Source organism: Pseudonaja textilis, chromosome 1, assembly GCF_049901715.1.
Source record: "Pseudonaja textilis isolate UNSWEBS1 chromosome 1, rPseTex1.2, whole genome shotgun sequence".
Lineage (NCBI taxonomy): Eukaryota > Metazoa > Chordata > Lepidosauria > Squamata > Elapidae > Pseudonaja > Pseudonaja textilis.
In genome coordinates, this window is record NC_141990.1 from 224,708,388 (window position 1) to 224,731,490 (window position 23,103).

Genomic DNA, 23,103 nt, shown 5'->3' on the forward strand with positions numbered 1-23,103 from the left:
TTTCATACAAAGCTGCTTTAATACTAATTTGCACGTAAAAGTTATGTAGAAAAGATGCCCCGGAATAGACTAGTTTATTTTCCACTGATGAGAACAGAAATCCATTGACCCCAATGCTTAGCAATATCATGCCTCCATATGGTCATATCTGTCATACATCTGTAATGTACAACTGTGATGTCATTTCTCGTATTTCATTTGGAAATCCCTGCAGAGCATGAATCCTGCAGGAAATTCTGTGGAGCCAAGGCACAAGACTGAAGGCAAAAATCATTAACTAGAACACCCCAGTCCATGGATCATTTTCAAAAAATGCCCCCTGGAAGGAAGAAAATGATACTGGTAGGACTTCAATACCATTCAAAAAGGTAGTCTAACAATTATAAATCTTGAAGATTTATTAAGTTACAAGTTGAAGTGTTCAAATGGAGAAAACAATATTCTTTAGATAGGGAAAATTGAGACTTTGTGGGTAAATATGGCTGTTAACTATAATATTGGTTATAGTGATGGATGGAAATATAAGCTCAGATCATTATTGCAAATTTAAGTTTGGCATAATTGCTTTAGATTGAAAAATGAAGGTGTAGATTCTGAAATTACCCCACAAAATCTCATAGGTTGAATAAGGGATTACCATTCCCATCTTCCCAGACTAGTCTTATTTGGTTGGCATTTCAATTTATCATCTGAAGCTACAGGTTCCCTGCTAATGTGTTATTAACGCTTCAACTTAATTGTTTAAAAATAATCTGTTATTTTAGCGTCTGGAACAAGATGTTAAGAGAATCACGTTAGCAGGTATTTTCTATTTAAACCCAGAAATTTGGGCTGTTAATCTAGCCTTCTTTCTTTTCTAGAAATCTCCTTTTGCTCTCACCACTAATTTGTTTGCATTCCCTAATTTCCCTTATTTGCTATTAGTTTAGCAAGTGCAGTAGTGGCCTCTGCTGGCTGAAATAACAGTTGCAGGCAAAACCCGCCACTCAGAAATAGCATACCAAAGTAAGGAATAAGATGGATGCTGCACTGTGGAACTCCACCCCATCTTCGATTACAATTAAGGGCAAAATAGAAACATCTCAGCTATATTTCTTTTTCCTAAGCTGAACATATGAAAAATGCTGACATACAGGAACCAAAAGTTCATTATCCTTCATGGCAGTCAACAAGCTGGTTGATTCCAAGTCAAGACTGTACAGAAGTATCATTTTAAAAACTATACATAAGAACTCTATTTGCATCCTTGCATAAGATAGGTAGGATCAACAGGGCCCTTATTTCCAACAGTACTAAGTATTCCCAGTTTAGGAGCTTGTATTGAGAGGAAAAAAAACAAAATTTCAGCCACTTAGCATGTATATACTAAGGATGTGGTTTCTTGTGTAATGTATCAAGTCCCTGATTATATCATGACTATGGAATTACATTCCTGGATAAAAATCACAGGAAAGTCAGTGTTAAAAGACCATGTATACTAATGCACATTTTAAAAAATGTGTCTATCACATGTACTTACCAGCAATTCCAGCCACAGGAGTTGTCCCTCACACCATGTTCTTGAATCAACCACACATTGTTTATTTGTGCATCTATCCATGTATCCATCTACAGTGTTGGTTGTTTATTTAAAGAATCAAGCACCTGTTCATTAAGTACTTTATTGAATAAATATTATGAATAAACGATCAGGTGCTTAATCAAAATAAAACTCAACAAAGCTCTTCTTCGTAAAGTGGAATCCACAAGGCCTAGCTCTTTTGCCAGCCTTAACCCAGAGAATGATTACTCAGATAATGGAATTTGCAAAAAGAAAACAACTTACAGTGTGACATATCCCAGGTCATAAAGTCAGCCACACCTCCTTCCAGTGTGCTCAAATCTAACTAACAGAGTTCCTTCGATGTTAGGCTTTTTCATTTACTAAACTTTCTAGATTTCTCTAAACCCCTGGTTAAATGTCTCCCAGTGAAAGTGAAATATCTTTCGGCTATCCAAGATTCTTGGAGAATGAGTCTGCTTGGCCCTTTAGTGCATCTGCATCCACTAGGCTTCCAGGCAGTACTCAAATTATTCCTCCAATTTTATTTGTGGCAAACTAGAACATGCCAAGATCTTGTGGCAAACAGAGATCTCACAGCTTTATTCGAGGTGCTTTTCACCCTATCAAGTTTTTTTTTCCTTCCCTAGATGTATGAATGGTTTTTAAGTCATAGGTGTGCATAAATGAGGATGTTGATTGAGATAGTGTACAGCTATTACTGTGGTGGCAGGAGGAGATTGTACTTTTGGGTCGACATGTGCATATATGGGAGAGGGACTGGGTATGTGGGTGTGTACGCAGGCTGACATCAGCACGTGCAGGTGTAGGTGCCCTCCAGCTTCAAGAAGTGTCATTTCCCAAGAACAGTAAACAAGTATGCAACTTGATTGAGAAGGTAACAGTTCTTGTTATGTACTTCTACATCCTTCAAATACCTGCAAGAGGTATGTCAATCTCCCAGATCAAATATTCACTATAGTGAAAGCTCTTTCCAGTAAATCAAAAGACATTTCTCCTGAACTCCCAAAAACCAAAATAGCCTGGCTTTTAAAGTTGTAGCAACGTTTTGGCAGAATCTCATCTGCCATCATCAGGCTTCTGTATTGTGTTCGTCTGATGATGGCAGATGAGATTCTGCCGAAACGTTGCTACAACTTTTAAAGCACAACTATAATGACGTGGGAAAATATCCAAACAAAGCTGAATACCATACATGTAAGCACCTGCGAAAACTTAAGAAAACAAATGTGTGTGTGTGTGTGTGTGTGTGTGTGTGTGCGTGTGTGTATCTTTGGTTATTCGGGTTAAAATTGGAAGTATCTAGGAGATGTTTCGATGAAGTCTCATTCATCATCTTCAGGCTTGTGTCTTCAGCTTTGTGCTTCTCGAAGTAATGTGAGCTTGCAGCTGCTTCTTCCTTTTAACTGCTAGTGGGGTGTGACTTGATTGGGTGGGGGTTTGGCTGTGTTCTGATTGGGTGGGGGTGTGTTCTCATGGGTTGGGGGTTTGGCTGTGTTCTGATTGGTTGGGGGTTGGCTGTGTTCTGATTGGCTGGGGGTATGTTCTGTTCAGGTGGGGGCTTGGTTGCGCTCAGGTTAGTCTTAGTTGCTGGGGGATTTGAGCTGGCGAGCTGTGATCCTGTTGTTTGGCTTTGCGTTCGTGGTTGTGCCACATCTTCATAGTGGGCATCCGTTCGCTTCATATATGGGTCGGAGGGGTTTGAAGAGGGTAGTGATGCAGCTGCGGTACGGCTTCTGGTCCGTGGTCATGTCTCATCTTCTGTGTGGGTGTGAGTCTGCTTTCTACGTGGAAGTATGGTGGTAGCATCTTGTGTGGCCCTCGTGGGTATGGGTCTGGTGTCATTCTTCATGTTAAGTACTCATTTGTTAATGAGGGCGGGTTTCCAAATGTCTGGTAGGTGGGAGGTATCATCTCGTTTATTCATGCTGTGTGGGCGTTTTTCTATCTCTATGGCTTCTCTGATTATTCTGTTGTTGAAGTGTTTGGTTTTGGCGATAGTTCTGGTATTTTTAAAGTCAATCTCGTGTCCTGTGGTTTTGAGGTGTTGGACCAGGGAAGAGGTCGGTTCTTCTTTTTTGATTGAGTTCTTGTGTTCTTCAATGTGTGCACTTATTCTTCTGTTAGTTTGTCTGGCGTATGTGGTGGAAGAGGCGGTGCAAGGGATTTTGTATACTCTTCAATTTTGTCTTTAGGGTTTCTTAGGATGGTGGATATTTTTCTGTTTGTGCAGAATGCTGTTTTAATGTTGTGTTTTTGGAGGATCTTGCTGATTTTGTCTGTAGTGCCTTTTATATATGGGAGGGGTTTTTTGCCGTTCTCTTGTTCTCTGTCTTGGATTTTGGTTGGGGTTTCTTTTTGGATTAGGTGGGTAATCTTCTTTCTTTGGAATCCATTGGCTGTTAGTACGTTAGTGAGTGTGTGTAGTTTGGTTTTTAGGTGTTGTTCGTCGGCTAAGCATTTTGTTCTGGAGATGAGTGTCTCGGCTACGGAATTGATCTGTGCTGGGTGGTGGTGTGAGAGTGCGTGTAGATAGCAGTTTGTATGTGTTTTCTTCTGATAGATGGTGTGTCCTAGGGAGCCATTGGATTTTTTTGCATATTAAGACATCTAGGAAGGGAAGTTGATTGTTAGCTTCTGTTTCCATGGTGAATTGTATTTTGGGGTGTAATTCCGTAGCTGAGACAATTCAATTCCGTAGCCGAGACACTCATCTCCAGAACAAAATGCTATAGCCTTGTCGGCTGCCCAGCTCTAGACTTTGTTGCCAAGTAACAAGGTTGGCTCTGGAGACAGATCAGAGGATTACATTTTAGCAAATACGACAGCAGGGCCTTCATAGCCATAAAACCTTTATTTGTTTCAAGTGACTGAAGAGGAAACAATCCTTTCCTCTTTGTCTGAAATGCAATATATGGCAGCAGAGAGAGCGAAAGCCTCACTTTCTTGTCTTGCCTCCCTATCTTAGTGTGAAAGAAAAGGGGCTAGTGCCAAGTATTTTGATTACAAAAAAAAAAAAATTCATAAAATTATATGGAACATGAGAAGGGGGAAGGGAAGAAATGGGAAATATAATGGCAAAAGAGAATTGACCGCCATATGCATGAGTGAGTGAATGTGATACAAAGTGCATAAATGTGCTTCATTCTCCCTCTTCCCACAAATCCCTTCCCTCCCCCAAATCCCTCCAAGATGTTAGATGAGAACTCCATCTCTAACCCATAAAATGCTGACCGGAAGATCTGCTGTTAAGGTCCCAGAAGTAGGGCAGCACATCTGCAACAACAACAAAGAATGACAAGAATTACAAAATTGGCAGGGTGTCTGCTGAAGCACTCCATCTCACCTACACACTTATGACAAGTCATTGACTCCAGGTCATGGGCAAATGTTTAGTCTCCCATGTAAACATTCTACAGAGGAATTATTGAGTCTGTCATCTGCACATCTATAACTGTCTGGTTTGGTTCCATAACCCAACAAGACAGACACAGACTTCAGAGAGGAATTAGGACTGCAGAAAAAAACAATTCGTACCAACCTGCCTTCAATTGAGGACCTCTATACTGCATGAGTCAAAAAGAGGGCTGTGAAAATATTTACAAACCCTCACATCCTGGACATAAACTGTTTCAACTCCTACCCTCAAAATGACGCTATAGAGCACTGTTCACAAGAACAACTAGACACAGGACAATTTTTCCCCGAACGCCATCACTCTGCTAAACAAATAATTCCCTCAACACTGCCCAATTATTTACAAAGTCTGCATTACTATTACTATTAATCTTCTCATCATTCCTTATCGCCCATCCCCTCCCACTTGTGACTGTATGGCTGTAAATTTGTCACTTGTATCCTTACAATTTATACTGACTATTTTCTAGTATGATTTGATTGCTTATTGTACTCTATGACTATTATTAACTGTGTACCTGATGATTCTTGACTATTGATGAATGTATCTTTTCTTTTAAGTACACTGAGAGCATTTGCACCAAGACAAATTCCTTGTGTGTCCAATCACACTTGGCCAATAAAGAATTCTATTCTATTTTATTCTAAACCAACACATTCCCTGGAACAACTTAATTGTAGCAAGGTGACTTTCTTAAACTCTTTTCAGTTGTGCATTGTGTCAGATCCCATGCAGTACATTTGGGTCAAGGGCTGCTATGGAAAAAGACTCTGTAACAAAACCATTTAAATCAAGGGCTGGTGACTTTTTCAGACTCTGCTACCCAAACACCACTTTGAAATATTTTAGAGCAAGACCACTCAGCTCTAACCGAAATTACTAGCTTCTTGTGAGCTCTTGGCATTCTTCATTCAAGATTCAGTGGGAATTCGGTAATATTTAATTCCCATTATTGCTACTATTACTACTAGTACTATTAAATGGGTGCTTTGGCAGGAACTGACTTAACTGGACAAACCACTATAATGAAAATTCAGTTAAAAGTCAGTCAATCAAAGAATGGCAAGTAAAATACAGGATGATTTATCAGGCCACTCTGCACTGGGGGACATTATTCATGCAATTCCATGGTGGAGAATGATAATGTAATAACTGCATAAACCGCAGAATGCTGATTCTTGCAGAACTATTTCCAAGCACGTCTCCTTAGGGTCACATCATACGATGAGCTCCAGGATCATTTTTACCCAGGCTATTCACAAAGAAAAATTACAAAGAGGGTCTGCAAATGTCACCATAGCTCAATTCTGCCAAGATATGGGTACCAATATCTGGCTGCCGGTAAAAGAAAAGCGGAGGCTATTCCATTGTGCCTGACTGCAGAGATTTCAACAAGCAAGAGCGAAAGTATAATGAAACCTTAAATTAATATACCTATTTAGGATGCAGGAGTGCCATTCTAGGCACAGCTGCAATGCATATCTAAAATAATTTACTGGTGCAGTCTTCTCTCCTTCAAGCAATTCTAAGGAAAAAATATGTCCTCTAGTAATGCTGGGCTCCCATCAGAACAAAACATTTAAATATATGAGATGCCCAAACTGACAGCATTTTTATTAAAAGCCAAAGGAGAATATAGACAGTGCAAAGTTTTGCCTAGAAAGTTATCTCCTGATCTTCAAAGAAATGGGATGAGTCCAGTGGCAGCAAAGAAACTAAATCAATTCACATTGCTATGTTACTGTATGTCAGAGGATGCAAATATTCCCCTAGCATCAATTAATTAAAAAGTAACTGCAATCTCAACTATGGAATGCTAATGAAAACTGTTTGACACTGCAAATATATCTCAAGTCAGAATGTGATGAAGCACATGGAAGAGATAATTTAGAATTTATGGATGCCGACAATTCAGAAATCTAACAGATACTCTTTATGATTCTTCCAAACATGTCAGCTAGAAGGAATGTTGGAGTTTAAGTGCCTGATCTTCCTTAGGGACAGCAATTCCAAGTCTAAGAGCAGCCATAAGCATTTTGCTGTGGGAACTCTGGCCCAGCTGCCAAATTCCACAAATGTTATTTGCAGCTGCAGAACCAAAAGGCCCAAGTGTGTGGTATGGAGCACATTTAATATGATTCCACTGCAAAACTACAGGATCAAATGCCTTCTTGGGAAGACAGATTCAAATCTCCTCCCGAGATACTTGCCTGAAAGTTGGTTGGATTTCAACTTTTCTTCTTTTTCAGCTTCAGAACCTGCAACCAGTTGGGCGAGGACGTTTCTGATCTGAAAATCAGAAAATGGTTAAAAAATAAGAATGGAAAAAAATAAGGGCCACGATGTGAATGTAATGTTGAATTATATTATAAAAATATAGAACCCATCAAAGAATGAAGAAGTTGATTTATAGTTCATGAGCAGCAGCTAAGGAGGTTCTTCTATTTTGGTGGAAAGATTCTATGCCATTCTGGATAGAAGATGCAATCTGATTAATTTGTTTATAAACATTGTCATACAGTATACACCTTCTCTTCACTTGTGTGTGATTCTCCAGAGACTAGCTGGACAACTCCCTGCAGTTTTCCTGGCAAGGTTTTTCAGAAATCTGAAAAATCTTGCCAAGACAGATTGTCATTGCCTCTATCTTGGGCTGAGAGGAAGTGACTGGCCCAAGGTCTCACAGCTGGCTTTATGCCTAAGGTGGGACTAGAAGTCACCGTCTCCCAGTGTCTAGTGGTCTTAACCACTACACCAAACTGGCTCTCACATTTGCTTTAGTTATATGTTATGTTTAATTATAATTTTTGATATATTCCAGTTTATTTCATTTTTCTCTCTCCACTATTCTTTGTTTTTTTATTCTTTTTACTTGATTATTATACTTTTCTCTTCTGTTATTGATGGAAAATAAAAAAAAAAATAATTAAAAAAATTAATAGTGTGGTTCTGTGGTATACAATTTGAAAAACGATCTTATGGTTTGGAAGCAAGCTTGAGCATATGTAGATTTTTCTTTTCACTCAACAGAAATGTACAAATGACTCTTCACTCCACTCTACCTTACCTCTCCTCTCTTCAGAAAATAGTTTTCAAATATTGAAATATTCAAATATTGCAAGAAGCACCTCTAGAAAGAACATTCAGCGTGTCAACTATGCAGACATTCCAGTGCAGGCTGAACAAAAATATAGTAACATTTATATGTACCGTATTTATCGGCGTATAACACGCACTTTTTCCCCCTGAAAATAGGGGGCAAACGATGTCCAGGGAGCGGAATCCTCTTTAAGGGATCCCGTTCCCAATAGTGCCTAGCGGCGGCACAGCGTCGTGACGTGATGTCAGCGCTGCGCCCGCCGCATATTTTTTTCCTGAAATTTCCCTCTTAAAGGGAATGCGTGTTATACGCCTGTGCGTGTTATACGCTGATAAATACGGTATTTCTTTCCACCCTCATTTACTAAAGCATACTGAAGGGACTTATAATAAAGCCCAGTATAATAATACAAACCATAAACATAAATCAATGAAATAAATCAAAGCAACAACTTAATGAAAAACTTGATTTGTGAATGCTCTCTGAAGCAATTTACTTTCTGAAAAGCAGACAATGAAGAAACCAAACATGTTCTTTGAGGGCTCCTCTGCACATTTATTTTTTGGGCCTTCTATCAGTGTTGACTCCTGGCAACTGCCTGTGCAAATCCTTGAAGTTTTCTTGGCAAGGGTTTTCGGAAGTGGTTTGCCATTGTCTCCTTCCTATAGCTGAAGAGAATGACTGACCAAGGTCACGCAGCTGGCTATGTGCCCAAGGCAGGCCTAGAACTTACGGCCTCCTGGTTTCTAAACTAGTACCTTAACCACCACACCAAATTGGCTCTGCACATTAGTGGCCCGCAAACCATTTCTCAAGGAACAAGTCAAATCAACTCCAGCCCAGGCCCAGTTCTCCATAAAGGCAAACACTGCACGTCTTGTCTTTCTCTGCATCAAAAGGATGTTTTCTGACTTCTCCTTGGCAGAAGTGCAATTGAGTTGTTCACCTGCTCTGGTTCAGTTCACTGGGGGTAAATGCGGTCACTTTAATTTTGCTATGGCAGAAACACCACCCTCTCTGCAGTCACCGATTCTGCCTACTATGCCTATTTCAACCTGAGCTGCTAATCTGCCAGCTCCTTCTTGAAAGTACCTTCCTTTGCTGGATTGGTGACCGTAAACTTGCTGTTTGTTTGGCCAGTGGACTTCCAAAATGATGAATCTTTCATTTAAAAAACAAAAGTTTATTGGTTCACCAATGAATCAATAAAATGACAACTGTTCTGCGAGTTTCCCCTTCTAGAACAAGTGACAGGAAATATAAAAATTGGACAAGGAGAATATTAGATAGTTTAGAACTAAAGAAACATAGATGGAAAAAGATAAATAAAAAGACATGCTTATAGAGCGATACGGCTGCTAGATTCTGTACAATAATAAAAATAATTTTAAGGGATGGGATATGTGCTATGCAACTACAGGCAACAGGTAATCAGGAATCACTACTGTTACACACTATAGATTTTACAACAGGGTTGGGCTTTCAAGAGAAGCATTGTCCAAATGGCAAATCCCTAAATCATGAACTTTGGTACTATGCTAAAGATACCGACAGGCCTCCCAAAAGCATATAGCTCTCCAAAAATTTTTTTTTCAAAAGGGTGAGTACAGTGAGGAAAACTTGTCACAGCAAAAGGTGCAGCACTGGAAATGATTGGGTGGCTCCATATTTTCTATTCAAAAACTTAATCCCTTGAAAACCAAGAGGTATTTCAGCATGGGTGGCAGGAGAAGAGGAGAAAAGGTGGGCATGAATAGCTTCTTTGCTGCCAGTTCTCTGATCAGTCCACGGCACCAACAAAGTGACACCAAAGACTTACTTCAGCCTTCTTCTCCCAAGGCAAGGAAAGCAGAAGAGAGAGAACATGGCTCTCTTCTCACCTGCCCCTCTTGCCTGGTGCATGAGACGCAGGGCAAGAGAAAGGGAAGGAGGGAAAGAAGAAGGGTTCCTCAGCTCCCAGTGTTGTGATCACTGTATGGGATTACTCTGCGAGGTTGGAGAACTGACAATGGAAGCACAGGTCTCTTCTGCTAATAACCCAGATAAAAGGAAAGGTTCCTGCCTTTTTCCCTCTGGGCTTTCCTTTTTGTTGCTGAGGCAGCAAAGGAGTCAGCAGTGCTCTTTAAGCTGGCAGTTTTCTCCCAGCACCCATTTTGGATAGTGGCAGTTAGTGCTCCTAGACAGGAAGACACACTCTATCTTCCTTGTGCTCTCTGACAACCAAAGAACACCGAGAGGACTTCTGCGGTAGAAGAGAAAAGTCTGAGGAAGTTCAGAAGGAGAATGTCATTCTAAAAATGCATCTAACGCTCCATTCAGTTTCAGCACTTTCATCATAAACTATCATGGAATTTTTTAGCCAAAGAACAAGCAATTACAGAATTCGTATACGGATTTAAAAGGAAGAAACCTACATGAAGCTATTGGATACAACTATCCATCTATGCCACTCTCTCTAATACGGAAGGGCAACCTTCGTTTTTTTTCCTCATAGGAAGGTCATGCTCCCTTAAGAAAAAGCCCTATAATGGGCAGGGCCAAAATTTAAACCAGCATACCCACACATACACTATATATACAACATACTTGATTAAATATTAATAAACTTGAACATGCTCAAATGTGACAAGTTAGTATATCTGAGGTTCATAAAAAGTCTCACCAAATAGCCTTCAAACATCTGAAACTAAGCAATAATAGGTACACAGTGTTTCAAACATGGAATGCTTTTAACTCAGCATTCCAGGGATTTCATTACATTCCAAGCACCTTGATTTCCCCTTTTCCCGCCTGGCATTGGGAGCTCATTCACTCCTCAATAGACTATTTTCAAGATCCGGTTTTAACACTTATATTTGTGTGTGTGATTCTTTTGTAAAACAAGGATTAATCAGAATCATTAAAAATTACATATAGTCCAGCTTCAGATATAAAACCAAACAGTTGACAAATTGATTGGAAGCATCACCCAATGTATCTACAGGACAGTTAAGCCACTGTACCAATTTTGCTAAATTGAGGAAAACTATTTAAAAAAATATTTTTTTTCTAAACATAGTAAAAATTAATGCAAAGTAAACTAAAAGGAAAAAAGAAATATGCAGAAAAAAGTAGTAAAGAAAAAAAGACAATAAGGAGGCTACCAATCTTCATCACATCAAGTATAAGCTAACAAACTAATTTTTGTTCCTCTTTTAAAATTACAAATAGAAAAAAATTCTTCTCCACAAAACCTATTATCTACCGTATACGCTGTCCAGAAATTATCATCTTTTTATTTCAGAAGTTAACATAAATATCAAACCAATAGTTTCTCTCTGGTCAAATAGTCTAATTTTATCATCTTTCTTTTTGCTCTGCACAATCTTTAAATCATTCCTGTGACATTGCAGGAATTAATTTTTCATCATGCTCTAGAATTTAAAAGAAGACTTCAAAGCTTTCACCAGCTATTTTGTAAATCTCATAGAGAGAAGGAGGTTTTTTGGAAGCTGTTCCATATCCAGATCTTTTTCTTCCTATAAAGAGGCATTGTCCAGAATTTCATTTTGTGATTGTTCCAGATCCAGATCCTTTTCTTGATTTATTTTTTGTATTGCCATTTTGCTCATCTAAATTTTATTGTCTTCCATGCCCTCAAACTATGACAGTTTTTTAAAAAAATCTCATTGTCTTCTAAAAGATTTTAGTTATTAATATTTCAGTCCATGTAAAAATTCTTTAAGATAAGAGAAAGTTATAGTCGGCTTAGTCATTTTAGCTCTTTTCTGTCTGGTCTTTTAGGTCCCTCTGGTATCCATCTGCAACCTTCAGCAAGCCCCAGTTCTTAACATAAATTTAGTTCCACTTCAGTTGTTTCCCATGAGCATATTATTCGATTATATTGTTTTTCAAATCTTAAAACAAAAATAAAGCATATTCCAAATCTCTCTGGTCGTCTGATCTGTTTAAAAATTACTTAATTTGGTTTTGCTATTTGCCAATTATATATTATTTTAAATTCTTAAGACTCAATTTCTTAAATCTGAAGAAGATAAAACACACTGGATATCAAATGGAGCTTGCTGTTTTGAAGGTCTCCAGTATCCATAAAACAGTTAAATTGATGATTTCCCAAGGTGATTAGAAAGTGATTTTGGCAGGCTTTATGTCCTTATGAAAGGCTCTGCCTTACTGAGAGGAAAGATGTCATCTCCTTCAGCTCCTGACACTTAAACCCATAGAAGACTGCTGTTTTAGTCTCCTCAGAGAAACTGCCATTCAAAGCCCTTGTGATCTCCCAGTGTCTCTGGAGAAATTCAAAGTACTGGTCTACTCACCAGTCTTTCATTCTGCACAGTGGCTATCATCTCTGTTTGTTTGCAGAGATGTCTTCAAGTCAGTCAGGACTCACACTAGAAGCCCATCAATCTAAATCTTTACACGCTATTTTTTCACGTTGCACAGTGCATTTCATTGGGACATTCCATATAGAACCAGAGCAGAATAAAGTAAAACAGAGTATGGATAAGTTAAATCACTATCATCATCATCATCCAAAGCTAATTTTTCTTCCAGAAGGTTTGGGCCTTCAAACTCCAGATAATAATTAACAATATTCCTAGAAATGTGGCATTATTGACAAACTGCACCAATATGAATATGCTTTTGAGGTGATGCTGGCCTTGAACTAACAACAAGATATTGCAAAGCTTAAGTAGAGAATTCCAGATTGAACTTAGTCAATTTCTACAAGGACTGAGCTAAAAAACTAAGAAAAAGTTCCTGAAAACACACATGGCTCACAAATACCACAGAGATTCCAAGTTAATATCATGTGATACCCTTACCATCAGTTCTCAAAAGCAGCTTCAAAAAGATCCCCTTTACAGAAGGACTTTGCCCTTGCAGTAGAGCTGGCACTGAATCATTGGCAAAACCCATTCCTGCCTAGCAGAGTACTATGTTCATCAGCTGCTGTCACACAAGGATCCTAGAAAAGGGGTCCCTAACCCCCAGTCCATGGCCTGGCACCTGTCCATGGTATGCCAGAAACCAGGCCATGCAAATAAGCGAAGCTCCGTCTGCATGATGCAGGCAGCACGCAAAACCACGCCCCCTCCGGTCTATGGAAAAATCTCTTTCTGCAGAACTGGTCCCTGGTGCCCAAAAGATTGGGGCTGCTGTCCTAGAATACTGAAACCAAATTTGCTTCGGTAACCTCCAGGATTCTTTTACCTGCAATTCTCCAGCCCCTCTTCCTGAACAACCATACCTACCCTGAGGATTTCTCTGGCTTAGGTGGCAGCACCAGAGGCTTCCCACTCGTGCTGCCCATCTTGCATGATTTAGAACGCTGTACAGGAGCCTCCTTTACTTCACCTTGTGATTCCCCTTCCTCAGCGGAGCGGTTTCTTCCTCGCAATTTAGCCTATGATCAAGAGCAAAAGAATTACAAGCAGGCCCCAGCAAAACTCTTAACCTTTGCTAATAAGCTATCCCACACTTCCTCTCCCAGTTCTTCATTATGATCCCCTTACTTTCATTACACCTTAACAGATTTAGAAGATCAGATGTTTGGGTCCCTTTTATATCTTAATCTCCAAATCCCACAGGCAAATTTGATTTCAATTTGGGATGATTTTAGCAATCCAGTTTCCAGAAACCAATGTGTCAATATACTCTAATCTCTTCTGTTTTGTCCTCACTTCCCTTTACACCTTACCTTCAAAGCTGAAGGACTGAGGCCTGGGAAGAGGGCTACCTTTACCCCCTTGGACAATGGAGAGCTTCGTGACTTCTTGCTCTTTGACTCCTCGTGGAGTTCTTCATCAGAGATTGTAGAAACTAACTGAGGCTCTGGGGAAGGGTGAGTAGAGAAAAATCCACAAAAATTAATGCACAATGAAGCATATGTCCTAAAACCAAAATAATGCCAGACAACTTGGTAAAATTTTGGAGCCTATAATAAAGGTTCAAAGCACTCATCTGAAACTGTGATTATCTAAAAAATCTGTCCCTTGCCTCCAATTCTCTTCTATTTTTAGATTGCTTTTATTTTTTATTTTTAGACTATTTCTAGATCATTATGGAAGAGACCTGCCTTCATGGACTCTTTCAAATATCAAGTACATAGAATACATACATACTTAGAATAGATTTCAGAACTTCAGTAAATCATTAATAATGAACTAACATAGGGCAAAGTATAGGTGGTGCCTTCTTTTGGAAACAGGTAAATCCATAACTAACAGTTAACTAATTGTTAACTAATAGTATGTGAGAATGATCTTGGGAGACAGGAGGAAGAGCTGCACAATAGGCAAAAGTCATATAAGAGGTTGTCAAGCCCACAGAAAGAATGGGGGTGTGGCAACCACCTCCGAAGGGATCTCTCTAGTTTCTAGAACTGTAAAAGCAAAGGGCGAGGGAAAGATGTACTTTCAGACTTGCAAGATTATGTTCATGAAACCTTCAAATAAAGATAGGGCTAGTACTCCTTGATGTGCTTCTTCTCTGTTCTGCCTCACAAGGCTGGCATTAACAAACACAACAGTGTCAAAGGAACATGATGCAAACAAATGACAGAACCAAGCAAAGCATATAGACACAACCCATAACACTGGTAACAAAAATCAGTAATTCATCCCCTGGTGGCATTTTACCTGTAGAATCTCTGAACATCCAGCTGTTCCTGTCATTCTCTAACACAGTACCTCCTGCTCGGGTGACTGGGGCTCGATGACCCCGCTTTCGGCCCAAATTTGCACGATCCCGATGTGCACTATTATCAAGAGTTTCTGTATCCTGAAAGCATATAGAAGTCAAAAACATGATATATTCTTAAGATGGTGTTATTTAGGATTTAATTACTAAATTATTGCCAGTATCATAACTCCCACATTGCTACACCAATGTTACCACAGAGCTTTCCTATCTTACAAGTAGCCACCTCTGGTAGTACTTGCCTCCAAGAAAATGAACTTTTCCCTTGTTAATGCTTCAGCTCCCTCCGAAGCACAATCGTCCTGGGAAACAGGTTGTGTGTCTTGACTTTCACTTTGCCTTTCAGGTGGCTTGCTCCCATTTCCACTGTTCAGCTGGCTGATGTCACCATCCACATCAGATAAAACCTCTCCTACATCCTCCAATGGGAATGGAGATGGCCTGACCTTTTCAACGGCCGGCGCCAGGTCCCTGGGCAAGTTATTCAGCTTCCTCTCTTCTTCTGCATGGCAGCTATGGAAGGAGGCAGGCCTCTTCTGCTGGACCTCTAGTCTGTTGGCACTACTGGAAAGCATTCCTTCCAGCAGGCAGCTGGGACTGGACAGGCGCTGACTATGGCATTTTCTGCTTCAGTTTGAGATAAAGAGACAAAGTAGAATTCTTAACAAGATTTCATTTTATTAGTTTGCTCTACCTGCTGTCCTGTCATCAACGTGCCCCAAGTTCAGCTGCTCCCTTTTTAAAAATGTTTTCTCACTGTAAAAGGGTAATGAAAATGTATGTACGACCAAGATGCACAGTCAATGGGAGTGGGAGGACTTTCTAGATATAATAAAGAGATATACTGAAGTGGACACGAGAGGAATCAAACAAACATACACTTTAGGGCTGCAATCCTAAAGTCTTCAACTTTACTGGACTCCTGAATGGCCACTTGTTATAAGAACCATTGGTCTAATGGTGATAGCGTACAATATGAAATGAAATAAGCAGTATAAACATATTGAATATGAATCATTACAAAAATTGTGAATCTTTTATGAGGCTGTACCACTTCAAAAATGCATGCAAGATTCAAAAAAATCCAAGACAACTAAACATTACACAGAAAGCAGAAGAAAAATGTATACTTCATCTTACCCTCGAATGAAATAGAATAGTGACTTTATAAGTGTGACTTCCATAGTGAACTATAACTACAACATCAATCCCCTTTATATGTAGTTTGTAACTCACAAGCTTACAAGATCCTGGCTTAAAGCCTTCTTGACGTTTTTTCCCCCAGAACAGCCAAACAATAGATATCGATATTGTGCATCAAGCATAAAATTGTTAAGTCCCCAAGCTATTCAATGTGGCTGCAATCCTAAAGCCTTTAACTTTACTGGACTCCTGAATGGCCACTTGTCATAAGAACCATTGGTCTAATGGTGATAGCATACAATATTCAGGCCCATTCTAGGTGAGAAGAAAGTGAAAATAACAATGGTTCGGGAATGCTGTATCGAAACAAAAGGCAGAATTCAGTAAGCCTTAATTAAGGAGTCAGAATAAAGTTTGACATGCAGATATATTCCTACACTTTATGTTGTCTATGAAGTTTAGAATTCTTTTAGTCAGATGCTTCAATATGCACAAATCTTAAAGATGAAGAGAAATGAAAGACAAGGATTTTTTTCCCATAATTTTTTATGTTGAATAAATTACTAGCTCCTTTAACCACAAAAAGTTTTGGAAGACTCTGAAAGTTTTTAAAGGTTCAAATACCAAGAAAGAGATTTTCAACATGTATAGCAATTTATGCAAGTGTAGTTAGTACTGTCCAAACTAGCAGTTTGAAAACATGTAAATGCAAGTAGATAAATAGGTACCACTTTGGTGGGAAGGTAACAGCTTTCTGTGTGCCTTCGGCGTAGAGTCACGCTGACCACAGGACCACGGAAATTGTCTTCTGACAATGCTGGCTGCCTCAGCCAAGAAACAGAGATGAGCACTGTGCCTTAGAGCTGGACATGACTGACAAGGAAACCTTTACCTTTTACCTTTAGTTACCACTACAATTCTGTATCAGAAGTTGTATTTCCTACTTATGGAAGATTCTTTGTGTCCTGTGCTTGTAAGACATTTTATGAAGGGAGTCTTACAATATAAAAGACAAGAACCCACACTTTTTGTCAGCTGCTTTTTGTCAGTTATTTAAGATGGGCAGCCATCTTTTAAATAAATAAAACAAAAAAATGTATCCATTGTCTGATGGCTAATTGATTCTATTCTTTATATAGTGTTTGCCATAACACTCCTCTAACCACAAGTCTAATAACAAACTGAAAGATCATCTGATTCCACGTATGCAACACTAAATTTGGTATAATATGTAAAATAACAGTTCAGAATTATCTTTCTAAAGGTTATTATGCTCTTAATCAGATTTTACAGAACTCTCCTAAAAAGTCTCAGGGATAGGGAAAACATTTTTTTTTTTGTAGATTAGAATTAAGTCTTTCTCTTCTCCCTTACTCGTTGCCCCATCATTTTATTCTGAAAATAATTTCCTCCCGAGCAGCATCCTTTCACTGTTACAATTGTATTATGTATATGCAAAAGTATACACAACCTGTTAATATGACAGGAAAAATTAGTTATGATTTCTTGGAATTACAATCTGGAGGGTGATTGAGAGGGGAGGACTGACATCATCAATGCAGAGTGAAACTTGACAATTGTTTACATTAAGCTGCCAAAATATCTCTCTCAGTATAGTGCTATTGTACAATCTGAAAATATCCTACCAATCCAGATTTTGAGCTGGAAAGAGAAACAAGATGCAACATTATTTAACATTATTTAGAATACTTCCTCTTCCCTATCTATTCAAACCAACTTGGCCAGTACTTCTTTTGAATAAGAGCTATTATTCATCTTTAAAAATTGTATGTGTGTGTGTCCTTGATTGTCATGTTTTGCATCTCCTTGACCCTTTACAGAAGCCAAATGAATATCTTTTAGCATCTTTTAGCATCATAAGCCTCATGAATTACATGATGGCAGTTTTGAATTATTTAAAATTGATTAACTTTTCCTCTTCAATATCTAGAGATGTATGGAGAACACAATTTAATGACATCAATGTGCCAACATTGTTATTGTTATAAAGAAGGACCTATAGATTTCTTTATAAAATTATGTAGAAGCATTTTCTCATATGCTCTTCCTTTCACAATGTCAAGCAGTGAGGGCATTCTGAGCCAAGAATCTATATGCCTTATTCCATGCAGTGAGATGAATTCCTCTAACAGTAGGATACAGAGAAAAATTGATTATAAGCCACAGAAAATGAGGTACAAACATGAATGGTACATACATTATTCCAGCTGAAAATGGACCCAATGTCAGTGCAAGACTGACAAGAAGAGAATGACAGAGTAAGAATAGTGGACTATAATTCTGCATTCCTGTCAAGCTAACTTGTTTTCAAAAATTTCTTCAGTAAAAGCAATAATCATGGTTCCAGAATTGAGAATCTCCATGGGGTAGTTCTGTTCCACTACTTTGGCAAGAGACAAAATTGTTCCATTTTTTTTTTACCACTCACATTATTTTTCCCTTTGGATGTGTTATCTACTAAATATAAAATAAACATCTCCTCAGGATAGGTGGGGAATTCCTGTTGCAACATTACTCCACACAGCTGTGGAAGCTCTAAATCTTCAGCCATACTTAAACTCCATCAAGGTCCAGGGTTCAACAGGAAAGATATATTGAGGTCATGTCAGGATACGGTTCAGTGAACATTTACATTAGCTATGAGTCCTTGCAATATGCTGATTGTTGTCATCAGTCTGCAACATTATACTTTTTTTTTTTACTGGAAGCTGTGTGATATTTCATGCAGAATAGCATGAGTCGCAATAGATCAAAACTGGAATGTGAGGAAGGGTGCTAATGAGAAGCTGTCATATAAGAAGATCCATGATCAGGAAAATAGGAAAGTCAATGATAGTCAATATATATATATTAAAAAGAAATAATCTCATTATCTTCTTAAGAGGATGGATTCTGAAGGTCCTTGGTGTTACTAATACTTTATAAATTTTGAGAATGTATGCACTTGCTAATAGAATGCAGAAGAAATTTGACCCTATTAGCCAGAAATTACTGATTAATATTGCTTTTTTAACTATCATCTTTCGGAATTAAAATTCAAGCATTGTGGAAAATGGAAAAATATCAGCAAGGCCAAAGTGAGATGTGGATCTCATTGTAGGTAAAATATGCTGAGAAGAGATAAAAACGAACAACAGTAAATTTTAGGAAAAAGAATACTGGATATTATCTTGCATTTACCTCAGAGGACACAAGAACAAGACAGGAGAGATCACCTTCAGAGAGAGAGTTGGCTGCTATTGTGCAAAAAAGACTAGAACCTGCAGATATAGACAGCTAAACTCAAGCACTGAATGGAATTTAGAAAATATTAAGTCCCCTTGCCATCCCTTCTGCAGAACATGGCAGCTACCCAAGACAAAATAGGACAATGGATGAATTACTGATCATACAACAGCAAATGGTACAGCTCTTGTACAAAACTCGAGATGAACTTTTTCACATTTGATCATTTGGAGCAAGTCCAACTGACATCTGTATATTCATTCTGTAGCAATGTTGGTATTCTGCTACATTTTCCCAAGTAAAAAAATCAAAGCAGTGTTAATTGTAACTAAGTCTACAATTGGGGCTTTTGGCTAGATTAGAATGCCAGGAAGCACAGCTTCAAGATTCATTAGATACTATTATTTCTCTATGCCTGCCTCTCTCTCAACAAAGAGCATATATATTCACTTTCCATTTGCGGTCATCCTCTTACATCTTCCCTGTCTTATTATTTAATGGACAAATTTATTGATACATATAGAATTTTAAGTATCAGTTCCCAATGACCCTAGCTAGCAATTCTACTTTAACAAGTGAAAAGTACAAGTTATTTCCCACTTGGCTTAAAACAGCATTTTCAGCCTGTGTATTAATCAGAGATGTGGCATTCAATTTCTAGAATTTCAATTCATCATAGCCTTACTGAGAATTCTGGAAATTAAAATCACACATCTTTGTGTTCAGTTGGGATAGGCTGTTTTAGACAAGAATAAACATAGCAACCATCTTAATTGTGAACTGAATTGTATTTCTGCAGAACTGCAATACAAGCATTGCAGATTTGGGCTCTTCCAATGCTGTCTGACTTTCAGAGCAAGTTGCAACATATTTCATCAAGTCTACATTAGCACTGCATACACCAATAACTGGTAACTTGCAGTGATGAAAGGAAGCACAGCCAAACACAATAAGATATGAGCAATTACTCATTCACCATAGTTGATTAACAAATAAATGCAAGAGCAAAATTAATTGCTACTTTTAATTCCTTGTCTTTGTCCATTGCTTCCTTCTTTGCATCTCAACTATCAAATAATTGTAACAGTTTTTACCTCTCTCCACATACTGGTGTTGCTCCTTGATGCTGCATCACATCATCTTCCAAACCAGTAGTCCCCAAAAGACATCTCTCATCCCTATATGCCACTTCAGCCCCATCCAAAGCTTTGGGTCTCAAATCAGATATATCTATCTTTTCGCTGTCAGATACATCCATATTGTTCATGAAATCTGCTTGTCCAACATCAGGTTCTCTGCCTCCTTCTGCATCTACCAATCTTGTATTTGATGAGGCAGATGAAGTTTCCACGCCAAAAGGAGGGACCCAGTCAAGGTGCTTCTCCACAGGTTTTTTATAAGCTTCTAAGCTCTCAAGTTTTAAGTCACCGGAGATAGCCAATTCTCCAGTGTCAAGATGTTGAGTCCATTCAGGTTCACCTTCTCCAATTCCTCGGGGTTCACCCATGGCCAAATTTGTTAAATTCCCAGCCTGATGTATTAAGTTGTCAGTTGATTCCTCTAAATTGACTGTGACTTTTTGATCAGACAAATCTAATGAGACAAATCCAGCTATTAGGTCCTGTCCTGTAGTATCATTCTGTTCACTTTCTGATAACTTAGAGTCTTTGATCCAATCTCCTCTATCAATAGTAAAACTATCCTCTCGTGGTTCAAATTTACCCAGGCAGTATTCATCAGACCAGACTGGTCTTCGGGCATAGAATTCCTGATTATCTACCTCCATTTGAGAGTTACTGCCTTTGATGCCACCATCTATTTCAATTCTACAACCCATCTCCCTATCGTATTCTTTGGCTCCATCTGACTTACCAGCACTGAACTCACTGCCTTGATTCTGGGCAATTTCTGTATCACACCTACTAGGCAAGTCATACCGTTTGACATTCAGTTTAGACTCTGGATAACTGCCATCATCAAAGCCGTATGTTTCAGGTCCCAAGTCCTGCTGAAAACTAAGCTGAGCTTCTGGGTGCTTCTGAGGTTCACTAGACAGTTCCACTTGATGGGCACTGAATTCTCTTTGTGGTTGACTGGTACCACTGCCAGAATCAGATTCACTAGGCCAACCTAAATGGCTGGCACTGAACAGAGAAACTGGGGCCCTGTCATCTGAAAGTTTTACACTGAACTCTGTTTCCAGCTGGCTCTCAATAGTGTATTCGCTAGGCACCTTTGCCGATTCGGGGCTGACATCTGATTCTGGACAACTGACATTTTCCATCTGATACTTTGGCCAGTCAGTCACTGTAGCAGCAGCATCATGATATTGGCTGCTCCAATCTGTCTTCTCAACTGCAACAAACTCACTGCTCTGTTGATCACTGCCAGCATGGCAGAGACTAGGCCAGCCGGGCTTCCTTATATAGGGTTCTGCGTGCTGACCCTCAGCAGTAGGGATGCTGTAGGTGCTGCTCCAATTTGATTCCTCAGTTGGATGATCAGCACAATGGCTACCGTAAGAAGCAAGCCACTCTTCTTGCACTGGACTGGAACTGCCCAGTAGTGGTGATCCTCTAGCCCATTCTTGCTGGCTGGTACCAAATTCCAAATCCTGACTTTTGGCATTACCAATAGGGTAGGAGTTTGGCCAGTCCTGTGAGCCAGTGCCAAACTCTCGATCCTGTTCCATTTCTCCGAGCCATTTAACTTTGGTCACATCGGCGGTCCAGTCCAAGCGAAAGGTATCAGAATGATCAGCCCCTACAATGCCAAACTCGCTATGAAGGTCCTTCCGTGACCATCCCAGAAGATCCTAAAAAAATAAAATAAAAAAAGAGGGGGGAAACAAGGCAAAGGGAAAAACTGTATGAGATTCTTATGGACAAAGGGTTGGGGATAATAAATTAAGAGAGAGGTGAATCACAAGAAGTACAAAGGATACAAAGCGGAGAAAAATAATCTAGGAACTATTCATATTTTACTTTTTAAAAAAATCAAAATATTTTAGCAAAAGTCCATAGTTTGCCCACAAAAGATACTGGTTTCAGCTTGTATACAGGTAGTCCTCGACTAACGACCACAACTGAGACCAAAATTTCTGATGCTAAGGCATTGTTAATTGAAGTTTTCCCCCATTTTATGATCTTTCTCTCCACAGTTGTTAAGTGAATCGTCGCAACTGTTAAGTTAGTAACATGGTTATTAGGTGAATGTGGCTTCCCCATTGACTTTGTTTGTCAGAAGGTTGCAAAAGGGGATCATGTGACTCCAGGACACTGCAGCTGTCATAAATAAGAGCCAGTTGCCAAGTGTCTGAATATTGATCATGTGACCATGGGGGATGCTGCAACAGTCATTGAAAACTGATCAAGTCCCTTTTTTCAGTGTTGTAGCAGCATGGAAGCTTCTGGTGCTAATACAGAACCAAAGCTGACACAAATGGTCACTAAACAAGCGGTTTCAAGTTGAGAACTACTTCAACCTGGGAAAGACCTTTGACAGCCATTTTTAAAATCATTCAGATATTAAGAGGTAAACATGTGTGGTTCTCCAAATATCGCTGAACTGTATAATTCGCAGCAATTTCATAATGTCCAATGTTACTGGAGCAGCTCAGATCTATAGTTCAGTTTAATGAGAGCTACAAATTCCCCACCTTGTGTATGGACCAGCGACTTTCAATTGGCCAGTCAGGATCAACAACTAGGACAGTCTATATCATATAAATGTTTGGTGAAACCTTCAACATTTGATCCAAAAGTCAAGATTAGAAATAAAAATTAGTCCCAATTGTGAAAAGTCTAAAGCACCACATTTTTCGCTCCAAAAGACGCACTTCCAACCCCCCGCATCCTCCCCAAAAAATTTTTTGGTGGAAATGTCTATGCATCTTATGGAATGAAAAATACAGGCTGCCGTGGCGGGGTC

General features: G+C 39.1%; 1 protein-coding gene across 11 annotated transcripts in view; it reads right to left on the reverse strand.

The window, feature by feature from the left end:
- Positions 1 to 4,396: 4,396 nt before the first annotated feature.
- The window catches only part of CNOT12 (CCR4-NOT transcription complex subunit 12), a 33,171-nt gene continuing 14,464 nt past the window's right edge, over positions 4,397 to 23,103 (reverse strand). For 6 of the 11 annotated variants that reach the window (XM_026719710.2, XM_026719709.2, XM_087920687.1 and 3 more), the window contains exons 6-12: positions 20,268 to 21,988; positions 15,027 to 15,411; positions 14,724 to 14,865; positions 13,784 to 13,917; positions 13,338 to 13,489; positions 7,190 to 7,268; positions 4,397 to 4,837 (exon numbers count right to left, since the gene is read on the reverse strand). In XM_026719710.2, the coding sequence (XP_026575495.2) occupies positions 7,208 to 7,268; positions 13,338 to 13,489; positions 13,784 to 13,917; positions 14,724 to 14,865; positions 15,027 to 15,411; positions 20,268 to 21,988 (2,595 nt within the window). In that variant the 3' untranslated portion in view covers positions 4,397 to 4,837; positions 7,190 to 7,207. The remainder of the gene's footprint in view (positions 4,838 to 7,189; positions 7,269 to 13,337; positions 13,490 to 13,783; positions 13,918 to 14,723; positions 14,866 to 15,026; positions 15,412 to 20,267; positions 21,989 to 23,103) is intronic. The other 5 variants (XM_026719711.2, XM_087920688.1, XM_087920692.1 and 2 more) reach the window with 2 other exon arrangements.